This window comes from Mustela erminea, chromosome 19, assembly GCF_009829155.1.
Source record: "Mustela erminea isolate mMusErm1 chromosome 19, mMusErm1.Pri, whole genome shotgun sequence".
Classification (NCBI taxonomy): domain Eukaryota; kingdom Metazoa; phylum Chordata; class Mammalia; order Carnivora; family Mustelidae; genus Mustela; species Mustela erminea.
Window position 1 is genome coordinate 34773029 of NC_045632.1, and position 20961 is coordinate 34793989.

Sequence of the window (20961 nt, forward strand, 5' to 3'; positions counted from 1 at the left end):
CGGGAAACCACAAGTTGCCAAAAAAAGAAAAAAAAAAAAGACGTATAGTTTGAAGACATTTCTGTAAAAATAAAAATTGTCACCATTTTTTAACTTCATAAACATGAAGGAAAAAAAAAATCACAGGATATACGCCAAATTTAACTACAGCTACCTCCAAGAGAGAAAAGAGATTTCGTACGTGTTTGTGTGTGGCGGGTTGGGGTGGGTGTTAGGTGGGGGAAAGCTTCCATGATTGACTTTTAGGTAACATTTGCATTTTTTGCTGTGAGCATATAGTACTTTGGTAATTAGAAAAGTTAAACAAACATTACTTTAAACAGCCCAAACACAAAGCAGGAGCACTGAGATGAGAATCGATATTCTGGATTTCCAAGCATGCTGCGGATGAGCCTTATAGACGGTTTTTGGGTAAGCAGGTCCCCTGTCCCCTTTTCTCAAGGTCAAAAAAGCCTAAGCAAAAACTCCTCCTTTCCCTTTATTCCACAAACTCTCTCCCACCCAACAGTAGTCATCGACAAAAAAAGAAACTTATCTGAAACGCTTGAGAGGTTTCTGGAAAACAAGACTTTCCCACGGGGAAGTTAAAGAGCACCTCGGTTGAGAAGATAAACAGGGAGCTAGCATCCATGTTCTGCATGGCATCTAAGAACTCCCGAGCCAATCAACATCTACTCTGCAGAGACCCTTCTCATCTGGGAAGGTTCTCAAATGCCGATGGGTCAACATGGAGTGATGGGCTAGGTAGGTAACGTGCACACACGAAGCACCATGTCTGTAGGAGCTTCGAGGATGGGAGACCACAAGAAATTTGCAGAGCCTTGAGTCAAAAGGGCTGCATGAGAGAGCCTGCTTGAGAAAACCAGGCCAGCGGTGGTGCTGCAAAGTCCCAAGTCCATCCACTCAGTGTCCCGTTGGCCTTACAAAGTCTGCTGGCAGCAGGCCTGCGGGCCCTCGTCGCTGGTGTCCGGGGCCAGGCACTGTCTCGGGCTCCCACACCTGTGCAACTGCTTGGATACGACAGAGGCTGCTCCAAGGGACACTGTGACGCCGTGATGACCCTGAGGGGCCTCTTTGCTCTCCCCCCACAACTGCTTCAGAAACTGTGAGTGTCCACACCTGGGTTCCCACAGTCACCTGTTCAGGACAAGCAGCAAAGACAGAAGAAGGAATGTTGTGGGACCAAGTGGCTTTTGTGGGGAACTAGTGGGCTCCCCTGAGCCACGTGGGCATCGGGGTCTGCCCGGCTCTCTTGCTTTCTAGAGGCTGTGGGAGGACGCAGGCCACAGCCAGAGGCAAAGCTGGGTAGCCACCAGGTTGTGGCTGCTTTCAGCTCCCTGTGGCACAGCTGTCCTGAGATGGCAGGCCTGAGGGAGCCAGGGAAGACTTGTTTGTAAAGCAGGTTTCGTTTTCACATAATACACCTGGTGCTTCCACTGCACTCTCTCACAGTCGTGTGGGCCACAATTCCTTCCAGCTCATGGGAGCTTCCAAATGCCACGAGAAGCAGCCCTTGGTCTGGACCTGAGACCCTCTGACCCCTTCCCTGCTGCAAGACCGCACACTCAAGCAAGCTCCATGTTAAGATGCTTTTCCAGAAGGACCACAGGGAAGGTGGGGGATGGGGAGGTGGAATGAACTACAGAGACACTGGTAATAGGAAAGCAAAGAAGGGGCTAAGGCATCTCCTGGAGGTCACTAGAGGTGACATCTGTCTACCACCTTGTTACTGGGTTAGAAGGGTCAAGGCAAAACACGGCTCTCCTGGCTCGCTTGATCTACTTAAGTCACCTGCAGTTTGCCCCATTCTCAGGAATAGTTCACGATACCTGTTCAACTTCTCATCTCTGGCCAAGAGTGTCCTTCAAACCAGCCCTTCTCACCGCTGGGGCTCCCCCTGCTTTCCTCTGGCTAGAACCTGGCACGAATGCTCTTCATTCAGTCCTCTGCGGCCACGGGTCTCGGTTAATGGCCCCTTCAACACTGAAAACTCTCCATACATTTCTTTTAAAACCTTTTATTCAATAATATATACTTTTAAAATTATAATATGTAACTGCCCGTCATGCCGTAGATTGCCCCCGTACCCCCACTGTGGAGTCTGTGGTCGGCTAGTTAACGTGGTCTGCTGGTGGCCACAGGCCGAGTCAAGGGGGAGCAGGGGAGCAACAATAACCCACGACCATTTTGCATACCCTTCACATTTCCCATGCTTTCTGGGTCAGGAGGAAGTCAACAGGAAGCCAAAGGCGTATGAACCTTTTACATTCAGAAGTGAGGTTTGATATACGGTGGTGGGCTGCCCCTTCGGTTGGTCTGGTTCGTGCTGGCCAAACCTGCCACCATTTTGTGTCTGCTCACGGAACGTGATCTCTCTACACACGTTAAGACGTTTTGATTTGGTTCTTGTTCTGCTTATGGAAAAGTGGGAGGAACCGCAACAGACCTGGGGAAAGAGATGGGAGGAGGGGAAAGACGGCATTAATCAATCTGACCCGGAGTGAGGACAGGCCTTCACTTGCCTGCGGCTTCCTTCTCTGTAAGAGTGCTGGGAGCAGTGTGCAAGCTGGACTTTCCCATGCCACTCAGTGGAAAACCTAGTAAGAGCTAACTTTATGGTCTCAGGTTTCAGCAATACCCTCTTCCTTCCTCTTGTGATGGCCACTCACAGAGGCGGTCTTAGGCATGGCCTTCTGGGAGAGCAAGGGGAAAGCTCTGGACATGGCATGTGTTCCCCAGGCCTCTTTCCCACCTCTTGGGTCCGGAACACAGATTTGGAAGCAGCATTGGCTTCCACCATGGACCATTCTCTGACAGCCGAGCCACAAGCTCAGCAGTCCAACTCCAGATCCCCATCAGCCCTGACCCAGTTCACTGAGGACATCTCAGGACTAATAATCAGATGACTGTATTTACGCTGGGGAAGCGCCGAGTCCACTAACAAACAAAGAGCAAAAAGGGAGCTCAAATATTTTTAACTCTCCCCTGGGAGCAGCGGTGTGGCATGGCCTGAAAACCCCGTTTCTCCTTCCATGTCCAGCACAGTGGTGTGGGCGGTAAGAAGCCAGCGGCAGAACTCTAGAAGCAGTGCTGAGATGGGCACTACAGCAATGAGAAAGGACTATGCCCCCGGGAAGCAGTCACAGAAACATCATTTCATGAAAACTTTCCCTGGGTCAAGGAAGGGAGATCCTACGTTCTTGAGAAAGGCCACATGGCGCGGAAGGCTAAGAAAGAAAGGCCTATTTGCCTTTAAGCACTTTGGCAACTGATTTCCAAGCGTCCAGCGCCACAGAGGGATCCGTCAGGGAGAAGCACGCTAATTAAAGACACCACCATCTGCCAAATGCAGACGCACAATAGCGTGTGCCTGCTTGTGATGCACGGAATGCAGGCAGGGAGAGATGTTCATCAATGCAGAGCACTCTGCCACAGAGGTGAGTCGGGCACTGAAATGGGCCGATCCCAGAAGCAGGTGCCTGAGGCGGAAGCGAGTACCAAGGAACCACAACCGCCCCACCAGGACCCCACTCTGGCCCTACCTCATAGGACTGAAGGTAGGGATCCACTGCATCGCCCATACACCCATGTTCGCAGTTCAAGGTGTACCCCGCCTCTCCCCCAAGACACAGGAAACACAAGCCTAAGGTCCCCATAGCAGTGGCTGGTCTCCCGCTTGGGAAGCTGGTGGTTGTCAACATTTTTATTTATGAAAACAGGACTGAACATGCATTTGTCTTTCCACTAAGGGCAGCAGCACATCAGTCCTGTATCAGTCATCCAGTGATAAAGAGGTAGCCAAGTGTGTCAGAAGTGGTCACTTGGCAAAGATCACAACCCAGGCAGTGGTGCTTTTCTGCGAACAGAAGGAAATGGTTGGCTCCACAGGTCTTGAAGATTTATCCAAGCTTTCCAGGGGGTGGCAAGATTTCTGTCCCAACCTCTTAGTCACCATTTACAGCAAGAAAAGCCAGCAAGTGCAAAACTGTTAATTTATTGATTCAATGAAAGTTATTATTTTTTTTGAACAATCCCCAATACATGCAGTTCAGGATTAAGTATCACATTTGTAGCACATTGTTGAGTCTCTACACAGAAGTACTCAGCTCATCAGCTGTATAACCCATCACATCACTTTCCCCAGCCTCCACGGCACCTGCTCGTAGTCGTTTCCATGAACATATCCATAGAGCTCAGAAGTATACGTTATTACTGGTTTTCTGGGCCAGATGTTTTACCGCCACCTCCCCTCCCCCACTCCCACCCTGGGATTAGTTTTTTAAAAGCAGGACGTTAGGCCATCTTAGGTTGATTAAGCTCTGACCAACTCTGGCTTCTCATACGCTCCTGTGGACCCTGCTTTTGCTTTTGGAAGGGCTTAGAGTTCAATGACCTTGACTCTGCTCCATTATGATCCACCCCTACTTATTTGTAGGAGGGAAATTTGCTTTATCCTGTGGGTGCTCATGCAGTAACACAGGTTTCTAAACAAATCGTGCAGTCTGAACTGGCATTAAGGGAAACGGCCAAGTGGGCTCTCTTAGAACCATTTCAGTGCATATAAAAAAATTCTTCCAATTGCTGCTTGTGTTCCCCAAAGAATTTTGCTTCCATCCTTAATACAGCACCTGGGAGAACCTAAGTCATTTCCCTGAGTAGGTGTGGACCGAGACCCACGGCCGCCAGCTGTCTCTGGGACTCAGCATCTGCCTGGAGGGCACCACTTCCAGTCCCGCTGGAACCACTCCAGGCTCCGTGACCATCTCAGGACACCATTCCAGCTCGTGAAGGTGGTGTCCCTGAACTTTGTCAAGAAGTCATGCTCCCTCCTCAAGATCCACCCTTTGACTGTTTTTCTTATTGGTTCCCTTTCTTTTAACCACCTCCTGCCTGAGCCCCCAAGGATTATAAGCTCTTCTCCAGCCAAGTAGTCTGAGTCCCTTCCTTCTCTGCAAGGGAGCACAGCAGCTTTGAGCCCCGGGAGCAGCGACGTGCTAGAGGATGTCTGTTCAACCCGGCGCGGCGGCCGGTGTGCAGGCGCCTCAGAGAGCCACCATCGGCACTGCTGTCATTGGTGAGAAGACCCAGGAATGCTTGGTCTGCGCTGTCCACTTGACTTCTCCCACCTAGTCCCCTCCCAGTGATGGGACAGGAGCGGGCAGCTGATACGATCCAGGGGAGAGTAAACTGCAAGCAAGCTGCAGGTGAAAAGATCACTGGGCATCTCATCAGTTCTGCTCTCGCCATGGGACTTGTCAGCTGAAGCCAAGCCTCGCACTTATGCTCACTTGTGGCCCATCAGCCCTGACAGACTGATATGTATTTGGCAAAGGAACATTTTGTTCTCACCATACCAGGCCTATGTCGTTGAACACAGGCAGGACCTGAGATGATAGTGTAACACTACCCTGTTCCCCACATTTTTTGCTTTTCTTTAGGAAATAACTAAGTCCTTATCGTAGGCACTTTTAACCAGTTAAAAAGTAACAAAGCAAACAAAATGGCTAATCAAAAATACTGAGATGAACTTAAGAAATAATCTGCTGACCAGACAGGATATTGGGTGGGTAAATATACCACAGCTGAGTCTAAGTATAAGAGCAGACTCCCGCTCAAACACACACACACACACACACACACACTCACTCACTCTCTCTCTCTCTCACACATCTTCTTTCCCTGCCCACGCCCCCCACTCTGGGAACTTTTCATGACCATCTCCTAAGCCAGGTTAAGTATGCGGAAATCTCCAGGGAGCTAGGTTCATCTGGCCACAAAATGGCTCTGTAGATGGGTAAGAGAAAAGGTTAGGACTGGACTCACTTCAATTTGGGAAAGAACCTATAGCCAGCCAGCCAGTTAGTTGTCAAGACCAGACTCAGAAAGGGATGGGCATTTTAAACTCAGTCATACTGTCTAAGGCAGGAAAAGAAGTGAAAAGCATAGGTGGTGGAAAAGTAAACTATGCATAAAAAGAATTCCTCCTGTGTCAGAGCCGCAGTCACAGAGCCAGGATAGGCAGCTTAGCTGTGTCTGCACTGACTAAATCATGATCAACGGAGAGAGGCAGAAGTACGTCCATCACCTGACTATACTCCTCCAGATAATTTCGCTGCGTCTGGGGAACCCAAGGAAAAGAAATGGGGTTACTACTTCATCAAGACCCTCCAGTACACTCCTCCTGCCTGGTCCAGACAGGCAACTTAAAAACAAAAACAAAAACAAAAAAAAACAAGGGTGGGCGAGAATGACAGGAGGAAGTGAGAGGTAGGGGGTAAAAAAGACACACAGCGGCACATCTCCCTGATAATTACCAACAGCGCTGCCTAGAAGGGCACATCAGAAGGCTTCCATGCCTGACATACGAATACAGGTGCAGCTGAGAGCTCATGCCTTGGCTTCCGTTTTCAGGTAGAACAAATGCATACATCAATATACAGAGTGTGCAATATAGGCAGGTAGTATTGGTATGAGAATCTTAACTGAATGCATTTCCTGGCTTTGGGGTCTTATTTTTAATTTTCAATCTGTAACGTCAACTCTAGTAAGAGTTTTATTTGCATTTTAAATTCCCACCAACCAAACGACAAAAATACAATCTACATATAGAGATAGGACCTGCTACCAATACCAATACGATTTTATTGGAATACGGAATGTAAACAGATGTTTCCAAACAAACAATCTAACCTTATAAAAATGTATGGCATTATTAAATAGTTAATAAAGAAATCCTACAGTCTGATGTGGGTTGACACCTCGAGCTCTAGCCTAGCTCGAAGTCCCCACAGCTGTGGCATGGCTCTGCAGCTGGGGGAGGAGACTGCTTGCAAACCAGACTGGTGACAAGTCCCCAAAATGAAATCAGCCTGTTTACTTTTTAAAACAGAATCCAGCTTCCTTTGCTAACACGAAGGCTGGCACAATGGATCCCGAGCTTTGACACTGACTCCAGGAGCTCCAACTAACCCCCCAGGCTCCCCAGATGATGACTGCTCCGTCACCGGGGTACGGGCTGGCCCTGCACACACAACCCCAGTCCCTGCCCGTGAGAAGGACAGCTCTGCCATCACGTTCACATATGACCTCTTGGAGCTGCCAAATGCAGCTTACCCTGATTATAGAGGGAAATTGCTTCTCATGGGGATAAAAAGGCAAAAAGGGTGGGGGGTGGGGGAAGAGTACATTTTCTCACTCAATAGGTCTTTTCCTAAATACATTCTAATAGGATGTTTCCCTCATTCCCCAACCTGCCTGAAGACCTACTTTCCAGCTTTCATTATGGTTATGACCAAAAAGTCTCTATTTCAGGGAGGTGCATGAAAACAGGCGCACACACAGGGATGTATGTGCTGGGAAATGGTGAGGTTTTCCTTACAAGGCTGCAAAAAGAAAAAAAAGGCTACACGGAAAAAATAGCAACAAGATTTTATGGTTAGGTAAATCAACAAAGGTTACAGTGAGCTCCAAGTTATGCACTTTGCATCAAACTTCTGATGAGACAGAGGGACCTGTTCGTGGCGTCACAAGGTTTCAAGTGATGCCTGCTGATGGCAAAGGGGCCTCTTGTGAGCACCTGCAGTGTGCTCCCAAATGAATACACTTAGAAGAAAACTGCAGGGGTGAGGTACATTTCCCAGAGAGCTCATGTCATAAAAAAATACATAAAACATGAATTTGTAAAAGAGCTTTAAAAAAAAAATACTGTCACTGTTTTAATATCTCCTTTTCATAAATGAGGCTGGTGTGTCAGTATAGACTGCTGACATTTTGCTAAATCTTGAGCCTGAATCTCACACCAAAGGAAACCCAGACCACAGTGGAATAGATAGGAAGTCAGATATTCAGAGCTTGTTGACTGAACGGGTTAATTCAACAGTGGCCTCCTGTTAAATAAAGGTAAATGGACAACAACTCCGAGTCTCTCCTCTCCCATGCATTCCAAAGGGAGCGTTCCCTCAGATCCTGAACTATGGGCATCGTCCTGCCGCCACAACGGCAGCTCCCTGTAGACTAGTACTGGGGGATTTCTTTCTTTTTGACAGACAGTTAGGTCTTTACTCTTCTTTGCATTTAGAAGGAAGGACTAGAATTTCTTTTTATCACATTGTAGTTTTCCTTCAAGATTTGGGTTTGGTTGGTTGGTTTTATTGGCAAGCATCAATGCCGCATTACCCGTCGCCTTCCAAGTCTTCACCGGGCTGCCGTGAGGCCACTGGAAAGCACAGCATTGTCTGCAGAAGGCTGGGACTGCTCCTTCACCACGGGGTCTGCAAGAAAAGAGGATGGAAGTCAGCCGAATCTGGGCTGGAAACCATGGGAGGCACCATCATGACAATCCCCCTTCTGCAGTGGGGTAGAGAGACGGACGACTGACGGGAAAGCCAGGGTCAGAAGGACAACAGAAATTACAGAACTAAGGTTAGAGAAAAATCAGACACTGAAAACTAATCAGGGGAATTTGCTCTTCTAGTCAGTTCCTGCACTTCCTTCAAAGGGCAAGTTCAACTACGGAGACTCTTGGAAAACAGAGGTCCACAAACATTGACTTCCCACTGTTCAAAATCACTACTAATCTTCTTATGTGTTATTTTCCTTGAATACTAATGTCAGGTCCAACCCCCAATTTCTTCAAATCATGGGCAGTAATGAGCACTTGGGAGCAAAGGAATGAAAAGAGCCATTAGAAGACCTATCAATTTTAAGCAACAGTCATTTGAAACACTTTTTATTTTTTTTTTAAACAGAAGATGTGTATTCAGAAAAGTAGACAGATCATTAATTACGTATTACAAACATCAGAATTCTTAACTGACTGTAACTCAGAGGGTGAAAATAGCTTCCTGTGCCAGAAATTGGAAAGAGGGACCCCTGCGTTGTGCTTATCTGAGGTCCAGAAGGCCGAAGGGTAAAACCTTTCCAATTTGTTGTCCACTAATGCTTACAGGCCAGCTGGTTCAAGAATTGTATAATACAGGTAAGATTTGCTTAATCTCTAGAAGGGAAGAAAAGAAAGGAAGATAGCATACTGGCCAACCCAATAGACAGGCTGAAGGTTTTTTTCTTGATTCAGAGAGTGAGCTAAGACAGGTCCTGTAACCTTTATCCCCAGTCTCCTGTGGCTGGACCCTATCATCTCATGTTGCCAGCAACTAAGAGGAAAGCTTATTTGAGACCTCCCGTATTGTGGGGGAGGGTGGTACACATGCAGACAATAAGCAACCCAGGCACTAATCCATACCCACACTATGAAGGGAGGCCCCAAAATTCTTTAACTGAAGTAGGATTTTAGTGAGGTCTTTCCACACCTGCTTTCCTTTTCTCAAATTCCTTCTATTTATTTAACTCATTTCCTTCTTTAAAAATATACCACAGTCACCTTATTACTTTAGACTACTTGTTTTTTGAGGGGAAGGTATCTTGGGTTAGGGTCCCACACAATTGTATATATCTGAAAACAATGTTCAGGTGCTCGTGATCTCCCAACTCAGGGCCACAGGGAATGGTCCACAGACCAGACTAAAGGAGAACTAAGGGAGCAGACAAGCAAACACCCTGCAGACCAAGAAACGGAACTGCAAAACTGTCTCAACAGTCGAGAACCAATGAGGCCAAATTCCACGGATTATTCAATCCAAACAGCTAGAATTCTGACTGGCCTCAAAGATAAGCAACTATTTCTCCTGTAATAAACTATACCCCGGGAGACTCACAGAAGTACGGGTGCTCCATGGCCTCTTTGGCAGTCAGTCTCTGTTGATGGTCATATCGCAGAAGTTTGTCCAGAAGATCTAGAGCCTCAGGGCTGACGAGGTGTCTGTTCTCACTATGGATAAAGTTTTCCCAGCGTTTCCGTGAATGTCTGAGAAGGAAAGGGAAGCGTTAATACCGAGATTCTATTCAACAAGACTCCTGATGTTACTAGGGCTAAAGGCAACAAAATCTTAGACTACTGCACTGATTTCAATCTCGTTCAATCCCTTTCTCACCGTATCTGCCCCACCCCCCACAGGGACATTCGCAGCATCCTGAAACAAAAACCGTGCTCTCTGACAAATAAAAGGAGCAAAAACTTCGACGTCTCATTTACAATCTGTGGCACCTTCCTAGATCACCTCTTACGCATCAGGCTTTTAGTCCATTTGGTGAGGCACAGAGGTGATGGAGTTATTTCTGTTCAGCAGAAATATTTAGAGAGCCAACCTCAGAAATCTAGAGGCTCCATAAAACACTGAAAATTGCCAATGCATTTACTTTTCTTTCTTTCCTTTTTTTTTTTTTTTAAAGATTTTCTTTATTTGACAGAGAGACCAGAAGCAGGCAGAGAGGCAGGTAGAGACAGAGAGGGAAACAGGCTCGCCGTTGAGCAGAGAGCCCGATGTGGGGCTCGATCCCAAGACCCTGAAATCATGACCTGAGCTGAAGGCAGAGGCTTAATCCACTGAGCCACCCAGGTGCCCCAATGCATTTACTTTTCAATACTATTGCACTGTACCTGCAAATATGCTTTAAAATCTGCTATCTTTTTTTTTTCTTTTAAAGATTTTATTTATTTTATTTGACAGATGGAGATCACAAGTACACAGAGAAGCAGGCAGAGAGAGAGGAGGAGGCAGGCTCCCCGCTGAGCAGAGAGCCCGATGCAGGGCTCGATCCCAAGACCCCAGGATCATGACTTGAGCCGAAGGCAGAGGCCTTAACCCACTGAGCCACCCAGGTGCCCCAAAATTTGCTATCTTGTAAAAATCCATTACACAGAAAAAGAAAAAACTATAAAGCTCTTACTCAAAGAAGAAACACAGCTTTCTAAGATTTTCCATTAAAATAAGCATATGCTGTATCATAAAGCTTTTTTCCTGTAATAGGATTTTGTTTTCCATTTTCTACTGACAGGTTATCTCTTAGAGAAGTACAGTGACCAGAAGACACATGTAAACAATGCCTAGATACCTCAAAGCAAGTTAAAAAAAAAAAAAAAATACAGGCAAAAAAGGGAGGAGGTTTCAATTTTGCTATGATTAGCAAGTGATTTCAGCGACATTCCCAGTTCTGAAATAGGGTAAGTTAAAACTCTCATTCTCTCTCCCTCTCTTACTTACTGTCCCAGGATATCGTTGAAGTGTGGATCTAGGTCTATGTGATATTTCTTCAGATACCCATACAGCTCATCTGTACCCAGAACCTTGGCAATGCGAACAAGCTGAAACACAAAACAAACTGACCAAATCACTGAGCACAGAGCTCACTGCAGGCCTGGGAGGACACGATCCCAAGGCACTGGGGACTTCCACACCACTGGGTTCCCAGGGACCAGATGCAGGCTGAAGCCTGGGGCACACAGGCAGCAGACCCCAGGACATGATGGTCACAGAACACAAATTTCCAAACCGCCTTTAAAATGGTAACAACTTACGACAATAATCTTCCAGAAGCTGACCAATTCTGGGGACATCACAATCTAATGACTACAGTCTGGTTTTATTAGACAAGGGCTGCCCGACTTCTTCACAGGACTCTCTCTGGAAGTTGCGCATTAGAGAGTTTTATCTGTCTCTACATTTGGGGACCTGGTAACCACAAAGGGTCATACAATTCTCTACCCTGAAGGAAAACTTCTGTGCAGACACTAAGTGACATTTAGCGGCTTGAGGACAACATCCCTGTCATAGGACTCCATTTTCTTGGCATCTGCCCCACATGGGGAAGAGCCAGTCACTGTTTGCTCACCTGGTCGTAGTTGTCCTGTCCGTGAAAGAAGGGCTCCTTTCGAAAGATCATGCTGGCTAACATACAGCCCAAACTCCACATGTCCAAGCTGTAATCATACATCTGGGGAAATAAGGTCAGCCTGTCAGTGAAGGGTGTTATAAATGCATTTCTTTGATCTGGATTTTTAGTCTTTAGTTGACCTTGGCGTATATTTTAGAATTCAAAGAAAAAAAAAGTTACTGAGAAAAGTCTGAAATTAACACTTCAGGCTTGGTTCTGAATGTATCCAAATAACAAAGGAGGAGAAGCCCTAAGAAAACACACAAAGGCGGGGGAAATGCTTGGCTAGGAGTTTTACCTGATAGTCCACAAGGAGCTCCGGGCCCTTGAAATATCTCGAGGCTACACGGACATTGTACTCCTGAGCAGGATGGTAGAACTCTGCCAGACCCCAGTCTATCAGTCGCAGCTACAAACATGACAGAAATCAAACACGTAAAGGAGTGATTCCAGATGCCCATGCCTTAGAACAAGGCCACATCACATCAGTTAACAATTATGTGGGCCACATGAAAAATGCTAGCAAAAATTACACTTTCAGCAATAGTGGAAGGGTCCCTTCTAGAGCAGAGCACTCAGAATCTTATTTGCTTTTTCTTTTTTAAAACTTAAATGATCCTGTTTTTTCATTCTCTTCAGATCAGTCAAGCTTAAGCCTTTGACTCTGTCCATTTCGCTGGCATATATAACACACTCCTCCGTCAATAACAGCTGCCACGACTGACAGGGTTGGGGACACAGGCCCCAGTCCAGGCTTGAAGCACTGCTCCAGCCTTTCATTCATCTCCTAGCAGTGGATTCGTCCACTCACCTATCAGGGACAACTAGAACCAGTTATCGAAAATAGGAGAGACCCAAGTGTACTCGTAAGGCCAGGCACACTGATTGGTCTTAAAGTCATTAAAATGAGGAGAAACCATCAGCTGGAGTTTCTTTGCATGGCCCTCTGGAAAACCATGACCGAAGTAAACACGGGACGACAGTGAGGCTCGGCTGCCTACTTTCCTTGTGTACACCTTATGCAAAGTAGACAGCAACACCAGAGACTGAAGAGGGAACAGTAACAGAAGTCTGCCAAAGACAGCGGTAAACGGGTCTGCAGTACCACCTGGGTACTGGCCAGCGCTGCGTCTGCCCTAGGCCTTCCACGGAAAGCCTTGTCGCTGCCTGGCTGCAATGGTACCTTTTTCTGCTGGTGATCTATCATGACATTGTGAGGTTTCACATCCCTGTGCATGATTCCCTTGCTGTGGCAGTAATCCAGGGCCTATTAGACAAGAAAGCACAGAGAAAAGTAAGCAAACCATCTACCAACCGCGATGCAAGCATATTCTTATTATTTGTGACAGCTTGGCTTGGATGCACTCTCCCAAAGAGCAGCTTACGGTCTGTGAGAGAGAAGAATAGGCATGCTTCAGAAGGCTCCCCTTGCTCTGGGGGCACCCTATGCCGGCAGCTGGTGGAGAGGGGGCTCTGTGAGGGAGGGGTCAGGGAGACGCTTCCTACCTAGGTGTTAGTAGATAGCACTTCACCAGCCACCTAGATTTAGAAATCCTACACTCATCTGTTGGTCTAGCTTGATGGGTTTAAAACCAGATCTGGGAAACTCACCAGAGTCCCCTCTCACAGTGGTTCAAATGGCACGCAAGAGTCACTGTGGGAATGAAGATGTGTCGTTCAACATGGACCCAGTGTTCTAGTATTAATATTTTCTTTTACAAACAACCCCTAAGCCAGGGGCCTTTAAGAGTTCTATTTTTACTCTAAGGGAAGATATTGCTCCCTACAAGACAGATGACACGCAGATACGATTTTAAACATAGACGTCCATGATTTCCTTTAGCACACTCACAACTCAACTCTGTGAGTGTGCTATCCAGTCTTGGAACTCTGCCACCATCCCAAGAATTCCCTGTCAGCTTGCCTGTGATCGGTCCCCACTCCTCTTTGCCCCTACCTCAGCAGTAACCACAAACCTGCTGTTACTGCCGAACTGCCTTTTCTGGGCATTTTTAAAGTGAGATAATACAATATACAGTACTCTGCCTTCCTTCCCTCGGCATAATGTTGCCGAGACTCTCCTCTCTGTCCTTTCTGTGTTGCTGAGTAGTAATCCGCTGCAGGGCTGTCCTAGCTGACGGACATCTGGGTTATCTCCAGTCTGGGGCTAAACAAAGAACACTGCTTATGCATGTTCACGTAAAGGTCTCTGAGAAGACACAGGCTTTCATTGCTCTTACACAGATTCTTGAGGGTGGAAGCGCTGAGCTGTCTGTTAGTTTACATTGAACTTTTTAAGTCTGCCTGATCGTTTTCCAAAGTGCCTGCTCCATTTTACATCCCCAGCAGTCATGTATGAAGGTTCCGGTTTCATCACTTCCTTGCCAACAACTTGTCACTGGTTCATCCTCGGGATTTGCGCCTTTCTGGAGGGTCTCACGTGGGCCCTCACGTGGATCTGAATTGTATTTCCTAAATGGGTGATCAAGAGGACATCTTTTTTTTTTTTTTTTTTAAGAGGACATCTTTTTGAGTCTTAGTGGTCATCCTGCATCTTCTTTGGATAAATACTGATTCAAAACTTTTTTTTTTTTTTTTTTGTCATTTTTATCTTTTACCATTTTTTTCTTTGGGTGCCTTGTTTGTTTTAGATAATACAAAAATTTGCTTCTAATTTTCCCTTTCTGAACACAGTAACTATTCTCACACATTTTAAATTAGGCCTTCTGGCTTGTCTTCAAAGCACTGCAGCCTACTTGACTGCCATGATTTCCTCCTTAGGTAATAAGAATCATAGCAACCCATCATCTCGTGCTTCCTACTATGTGCCTGGCACTGAGTACTTTTAGGGGAGTTTTCTACAGGACAAGATTAGGGTTTTTCCAACTCGGCATTGCTGACATCTTGGACACCTGGGACTTGGGGTAATTCTTGGCTGGGAGAGCTGTCCTGTGCACGGCAGGATGTTTAACAGAATCCCTGGCTTCTTCCCACCAAATGCCAGTTACATTCTTCCCCATTGTGACAACCAAAAATGGTTCCAGATTTTGCCAAACTGACCTGATTGAGAACCACTGGACTAGGTCAGAGAATGAGCTCTAGGATCAGCATTCCAGGAATAAACAAATTCTGCTTTCCCCAGACACAAAGAAGTAGATAGCATACGATGCTTAATATACGAGGGTTAAAAAACAGACAAAACTAAACTATGGTGGTACAAGCATCTTCAGAAAAGGGATCCTGAAGAGAAGGGGCATATGCGAGCCTTCTGGGGTATTTGTTAATATTCTCTACCAGACCTGTCCAATAGAACTTTCTGTAATGACAGGAATATTCTACAGCTGCACTAATATAGTAGCCACTAGCCACAGGAGGCCATTGAACACTGAAATACAGCTGCTGCAATTAAGGCATGGATTAAAGAGCTCCCTGTGGGCAACAGCTACTATACTGGGCAGCACAGTACCATATAGATCTGGGTGAAGGTTTCACTTATGTAAAAACCCAAAAACCTGTACGCTTAAGATTTATTCATTTATAGAAGTTCTACTTCAATTTAATTTTTCTCTTTGTTTTGCTTCACAACAACAGGTGTAGCAAGATTCTACAATGGCTTTGTGGCAGTGTCTTTTGAAACCAGGGCTCCTGAGGACACACCTCCCTGGATCTGAATCGGGAGACTGCACTGTGTACCCAGCAACCACTCAATAGCCCTAGCCTCAGTTTCTTTGACATTTTCCGTGAAGCTGAAGATCTCCTCTTCCTCAATCCCCATTTTATTACCCCAAAGAAAAAATTCAGCAAGTATCGATTCTGTTATTTTGCCTAGTCTTTGCCCAAAGGAATGAACTAATTAGGACCATAATACCTGGGGTGTAAGAAAAACCTAAGGAGAGCAGAGGCTGAACAAGGACAGTAAGGGAATTAACTCTTTTGCCAAGTTCACTAGTCAGACTCCCTGTGGAGTCACTGACATGCTTTTAAATTCCTTGGGGGAGTTATTTCAGTTTCAAAATCTGGTATTATCTGACCATTAAGCATGAAAAACATTTTTCAAACTTCGTCTGGGGTTCTGTGCCTCATTAGCAGAAAGAATGCCCTTACTGGCTAGCTGTTACCTCCAGAAAGCAGAAGGGATATCAGACACACAGTACCATCTACATGACCCGCCTGTGAAGACCTGCATCATTGGGATGTCTTCCCATGACTTAAGCACAGGCAAAAGAAAGACCCATTAATTTTAAGAGTGGACTCTTAGAAAATTGGCCACCCTGGTACTAATGAAAAGTGGTCTGTATAAGCGCTTCTAAGAAAACACATTTACCTCACAAGCTAGTTCTCCAAACCCCCATTCCCTAAAGCTTAGCTTTAATTAAACAAGGGATTTTGTTCAAGTAACTGTTCACAATCCCATTAAACTCCTCTTGGCAATTTTCTTCAATAATGCTAATAACTCAGTCATCTCTATCTCTCAGAGGTTCTTAAATTGAGATCCACACCCCCCATAAAACTTCATGTAATACTGTATATTTATACATGTATTTCGGGGGGAGTTTATATGTTCTCTTTAGATTCGTAGTGATCCGTGACTCAAAACTACTTAGGAGCCATTCGTCTATTCCATTTGATAAGCCATTTTAGAATTCTTTACCTAAGTGTTCATCTAGACAAAATAAAACTAAAAAAGACCATTCCTCCATCAACCAGTAATGTTTCAAAATTTCCATCTTGGGAGATTACTAAGACAGCTAGAGGACCACTGCCCCACCCCCAAACCCCCAACCCGCCATCACCTCTCCGTGCGTGTACACATCAGTCAAGGCTGGAGGGTAGGCTGGGAAGGGGATTGTGAGTGATGGCAAGAGAAAGATGGCCACAGAGGCCTACCTCCCAGCACGCACATCCCTCCAGACTGTGATTTCAATGCTCTGCCCATCAAAAGGCGAAGTCTACTTCCCCATTCTTTGAATCTAGGCTTGGCCAGGATTTCTTTGGCCAATAGGGCATTAGGAGACAATGATTAAAGCAGAGGCTTGAAAAGCGCTTACACATCAAACTTTGCCCTCTCGTGGAAGTAGGAACCGAGGCCACCACAGGAAGAAGCAGCTTAGACTAACACCTCTGTAGAACGAGGCTTTGGCTATGCCAGCTGCCACCCCCGAGATGTGAATGAGGCCATCCTGGACCAGTGTGCCCCAGTCATGCTGACCCAGGCAGAAGACTCACCCAGGAACCCATAGAATTAGGAGAAAAAATAAATTACTTTTTAAAAAGTGTTAAGTTCTGGGTGACATGTTATACCATGAAAACTAACAGTGTTAATTAAACAGCAAAAAGAAAATCCAAGGGCCAACAAGAGCTACAAAGGAGGTTCTGATTCCTGTTATCTCTTGACTCGGCCACCTTTCTCAGTTCCACTGGAAAGTTCCTATGTAAGGATCCCACGACAGAGATCTCAATGTAGGTTAAAAGAGAAGCAAAAAAAAATCCCTTAGGGCACATGGCTGGTTCAGTCAGTAGAGCCTGCGACTCTAGATCTCAGGGTCATGATTTCAAGCCCTAGTTGGGTGTGGAGGCTACTTAGAAAAAAATTAAAAAAAACAAAAACAAACATTTCATGAAATTCTCTAAGTATCAAGAAAGAGTCTTCCTGAGTTCTCTGTCCTCTCTGAAACTTCTCCTTTAACGAATATACCTGAAAAAATTCACTGCATATGAATGCCACTTACCTTAAGTAGCTCATACATATAAAACCGGATATCAAAGTCTGTCAGGATCTGGTAAAGTTGCTGAAACAGATTTCAGAAAAGAGAAAGTTAATTAAGTCTCATCGCATCTTGTCATCCCAAATACTGCTCATCATTCTCTGTAAACTTATTACTTAAGTCCTAAAGAACCCCAGAACTTTTTTCTACTACCTGTCTGGAACAAATGGGGATAAAGGCCAAGGGCAAGGGTGTAATACTTCTGCCTTTGTTGGGGGTGGGAGGAGGAATTCCAAGGGAGAGAAACATTTAATTCAACCTGGATCTTTTAAAAAATTTGTTCAATGTTCCATGATTTCAACACCTCAAATTACATTATTGTGGAGATGAGGTCCAAGTTGTCTGACCATCCTCATATTCTTACTACACTTCAAACTAACCCCACTGGAGCAGCACAGTGTCCGTTAGAGAACTATGTTCTGAGTGGAGATCAGAACTTCATTGGCCCATGTGGTAAAAAGTGGCAACACAGTGTGTTTGCTCAAAAAGAAACAGGAAGGGATGACTGGGTGGCTCAGTTGTTAAACGTCTGCCTTTGGCTCAAGTAATGATCCCAAGGTCTTGGGATCAAGCCCCACACTGGGCTCCCTGCTCCGTGGGAAACCTACTTTTCCCTCCCCCACTCCCCCTGTTTGTGTTCCCTCTCTTGCTGTCTCTCTGTCAAATAAATAAATAAAATCTTAAAAAAGAAAAGAGAAAAGAGAAAAAGAAACAGGAGGAAAATGACTGCTCTAGCTCTTGGAGATGGTAAGAGACTTAAGAAAGGAGTAGGGGAGTTGAGAGAGAAAAAAAAAAAAAAAGAAGAAAGACAGGTACTGAAAATGATTCCAGGCCAAAAGAACAAACAAAGAGTTCTCATACTGGGACAAAAGGCACACCCACTGGGAGTCTGCTCTTTTTTATTTTTTAAATTTCCATTTCTAAGAGGCAGAGTAGCATTAACACATCCAGGTTCATTAAAATCATCACAAACCTTCATCAGAAACTATACCAACACTTTTGTTTTAGGTAATCAATTCCAAGTAGATATGTTCCCCATCAGTCACAAGTAGCACTTTCTACAAAATTAGTCAGCACAACTTTATTAAACATATTTTATTTCTTTATTGGAAGACTCCGGCAACAGAGGAGAGCTCTCAAAGGGGCACTGACCAGCCTATACGATGTGTCTGTGTGGAGCAAAACTACACATCTCTATTTGTCTGTAGTTACAGGAATGATATAAAGACATAAATAAAACACGGCTTTATATATATATGTGGGGGGGGGATGGACAGCAGGAGCACAGTGAAATAAAGGAGATTTTTCACTGCATACCATTTTATATTTTAGATCCATGTAAATACACTACCTGTTCAAAAAGATAAACAATTTGCCAAGAATTAAATTTAGTATCTTCTAAGACCACCAGGATTTAGCTTCTTTCTCAAATTTCCCTTGTTAAATAAAAGTAGTTCTCCCTCTAGCTTAGTAAAAACATTTACCTTCATCAACCTCAGGCAACAGAGGGCGTAAGCCCATACAGACCAGTCCACTGGTGGTGTCTGGGCTGGGAAGGAGCTACACTCAGGAACAAGGGCACCACCTCTCCTGCTCAGGTGGGACTTGGCTGCAGAGCAGCCAAGCACTCAAGTGTTCTGCTCTCCTGCAGCTCTGCACTGCATGGAAGACTTCTGGGCCAGCACACCAACAGCCTGGATGCACAGATGCAGGCTGAAGATACTATCTCTTTGGGTGTCAAATCAGCTCCTCCTCTGAGAATTAAGGAGATCGCTCCCAGATACGGTGCCAAGTTGAACCCCAAGTCAATAAATAGACCATGAAAGTGAAGTGAGCATTTTCTAACCTGCAGAGGGTTGGACTATTTTCTTTCCAGAGAACAAATATGGGCTGTTTTATCACTTGGATCTTTATCTGTGGAAGGCTTTCCTCTCCTATCATGTGGCATCTATACAAAGCATCTGTGTAAATGGTGTTAAGGCCTAACAATATATGTTCTTGGGCTGCCAATATAATATTTCTAGCTACTCCAACCAGTATCAATTTTATGTAATATAAAACAACAAATGAATATAATGGTTAGGTCTAATACATTATGAAGTCCCAAATGACAGGCTGACATTCACTCTCATTTCTCAGGAGCTCTGGGTAGGAGGAGCCCAAACTACACCTGTAACATTTTACCACCTGGGCCTAAAATTCAAGACTTGCCAGGGTCCACAGTCTGGCTTCTTCCAACTTCTGCAGCTCTGTCTCTATTGCCACCCTGGGGCAGGTGGGGGTCACCAACCCCAACCAAACGAACCTGCTGGCCCCCTCCACTCTTCCTTCTCCAGCATCCCCACCTCCCCACAAACCTAGAAGATCCCACCCGGCTCCCTTAGCCTGCAAGTCAAGACAGCTGACAGGTGTCCCTTCCTTCTCTGAACCTTCTGGCTATTTACTGTCCTCTGCAGTGTTCAGAGGACACAGACAGCAGCCGTGTCCCCAAAGTTAATGTTCTCCACTCAGGTACTGGCAGCGACCTGAGGTTCTCAAGATAACCTCACTCAGCTGTGAGCAACAAGAGGCCGCTCCACTCTGCTTGCACCCCAAGTCCCACGCCAGCACCCCCACATATCAGGACACACATGGTAGGGAAGAAAAGGGTACTGTGGCTGGTGGTTAGTCGCCAACTGGCTGACTCAGGATCTCTGCTTCCCCTCCTCCAAGCATGCCAGGGGCACCGTACAACCTGGTCCATATGCTAAATGCTCAGATAACACGACAAAGGAGGAGCATATGTGGTCTATATTCCACCCCATCAATGGTGGTTCTCAGCTTGCATCCAGAAGGCAATCGATAAATATTTGTCTTTGATAACACTCACCAGTCAATGGAACAAAATTAAAACTATCTTCTAGGAAACTTAAGTGTGAAGAGTCCATGATGAGTTATAAAGGGAAATTTCACAAGAACCACACTTTCCCTCCATTCTTTTTGGCCAGCTCTGTGGAGAACATTGTTAACCAACCAAGTGCAAAGTGTTGGCAGGAAGTTAGCTTTGCTTATATTTTCATGAAATAAATGACTTATCAAAAGCAAAACAAGCCTATGCTTCCCAGAAGATTACAAAGGTGCTGAGGAAGAAACTATTCACCAATCCTAGCTTGGTTCCAAAGCCTCAAACACACTGGCATTTTCTCAGAAATCAGACCTACTCCAGGACGGCTCAAGAGGCCCAAAGTGGAAATATCCTGGGACTTTTTATTAACCTCAGAAAGACTGAGGAGGACAATGGGAAAAATGGCAATTTGGTCAACTGCCTCAGACCCTCCTTGGTCTAAAACTGCCACCCAGAACAGAATGGCCCCATGTGGCCTCACTCTCAATTGTATACTTGTTGGTCCTCAGAGATGTGTGGGTGTACTTCGGCTGCATCATGATC

General features: G+C 45.5%; 1 protein-coding gene across 3 annotated transcripts in view; it reads right to left on the minus strand.

Annotated features, from left to right (window-relative positions):
* Positions 1 to 2001: 2001 nt before the first annotated feature.
* Positions 2002 to 20961, minus strand: part of CSNK2A2 (casein kinase 2 alpha 2) — a 37289-nt gene continuing 18329 nt past the window's right edge. For all 3 annotated transcript variants that reach the window (XM_032323837.1, XM_032323834.1, XM_032323836.1), the window contains 8 exons: positions 17499 to 17558; positions 12953 to 13036; positions 12068 to 12178; positions 11728 to 11829; positions 11100 to 11200; positions 9714 to 9862; positions 8176 to 8270; positions 2002 to 2446 (listed from right to left, as the gene is read on the minus strand). In XM_032323837.1, the coding sequence (XP_032179728.1) occupies positions 8194 to 8270; positions 9714 to 9862; positions 11100 to 11200; positions 11728 to 11829; positions 12068 to 12178; positions 12953 to 13036; positions 17499 to 17558 (684 nt within the window). In that variant the 3' untranslated portion in view covers positions 2002 to 2446; positions 8176 to 8193. The remainder of the gene's footprint in view (positions 2447 to 8175; positions 8271 to 9713; positions 9863 to 11099; positions 11201 to 11727; positions 11830 to 12067; positions 12179 to 12952; positions 13037 to 17498; positions 17559 to 20961) is intronic.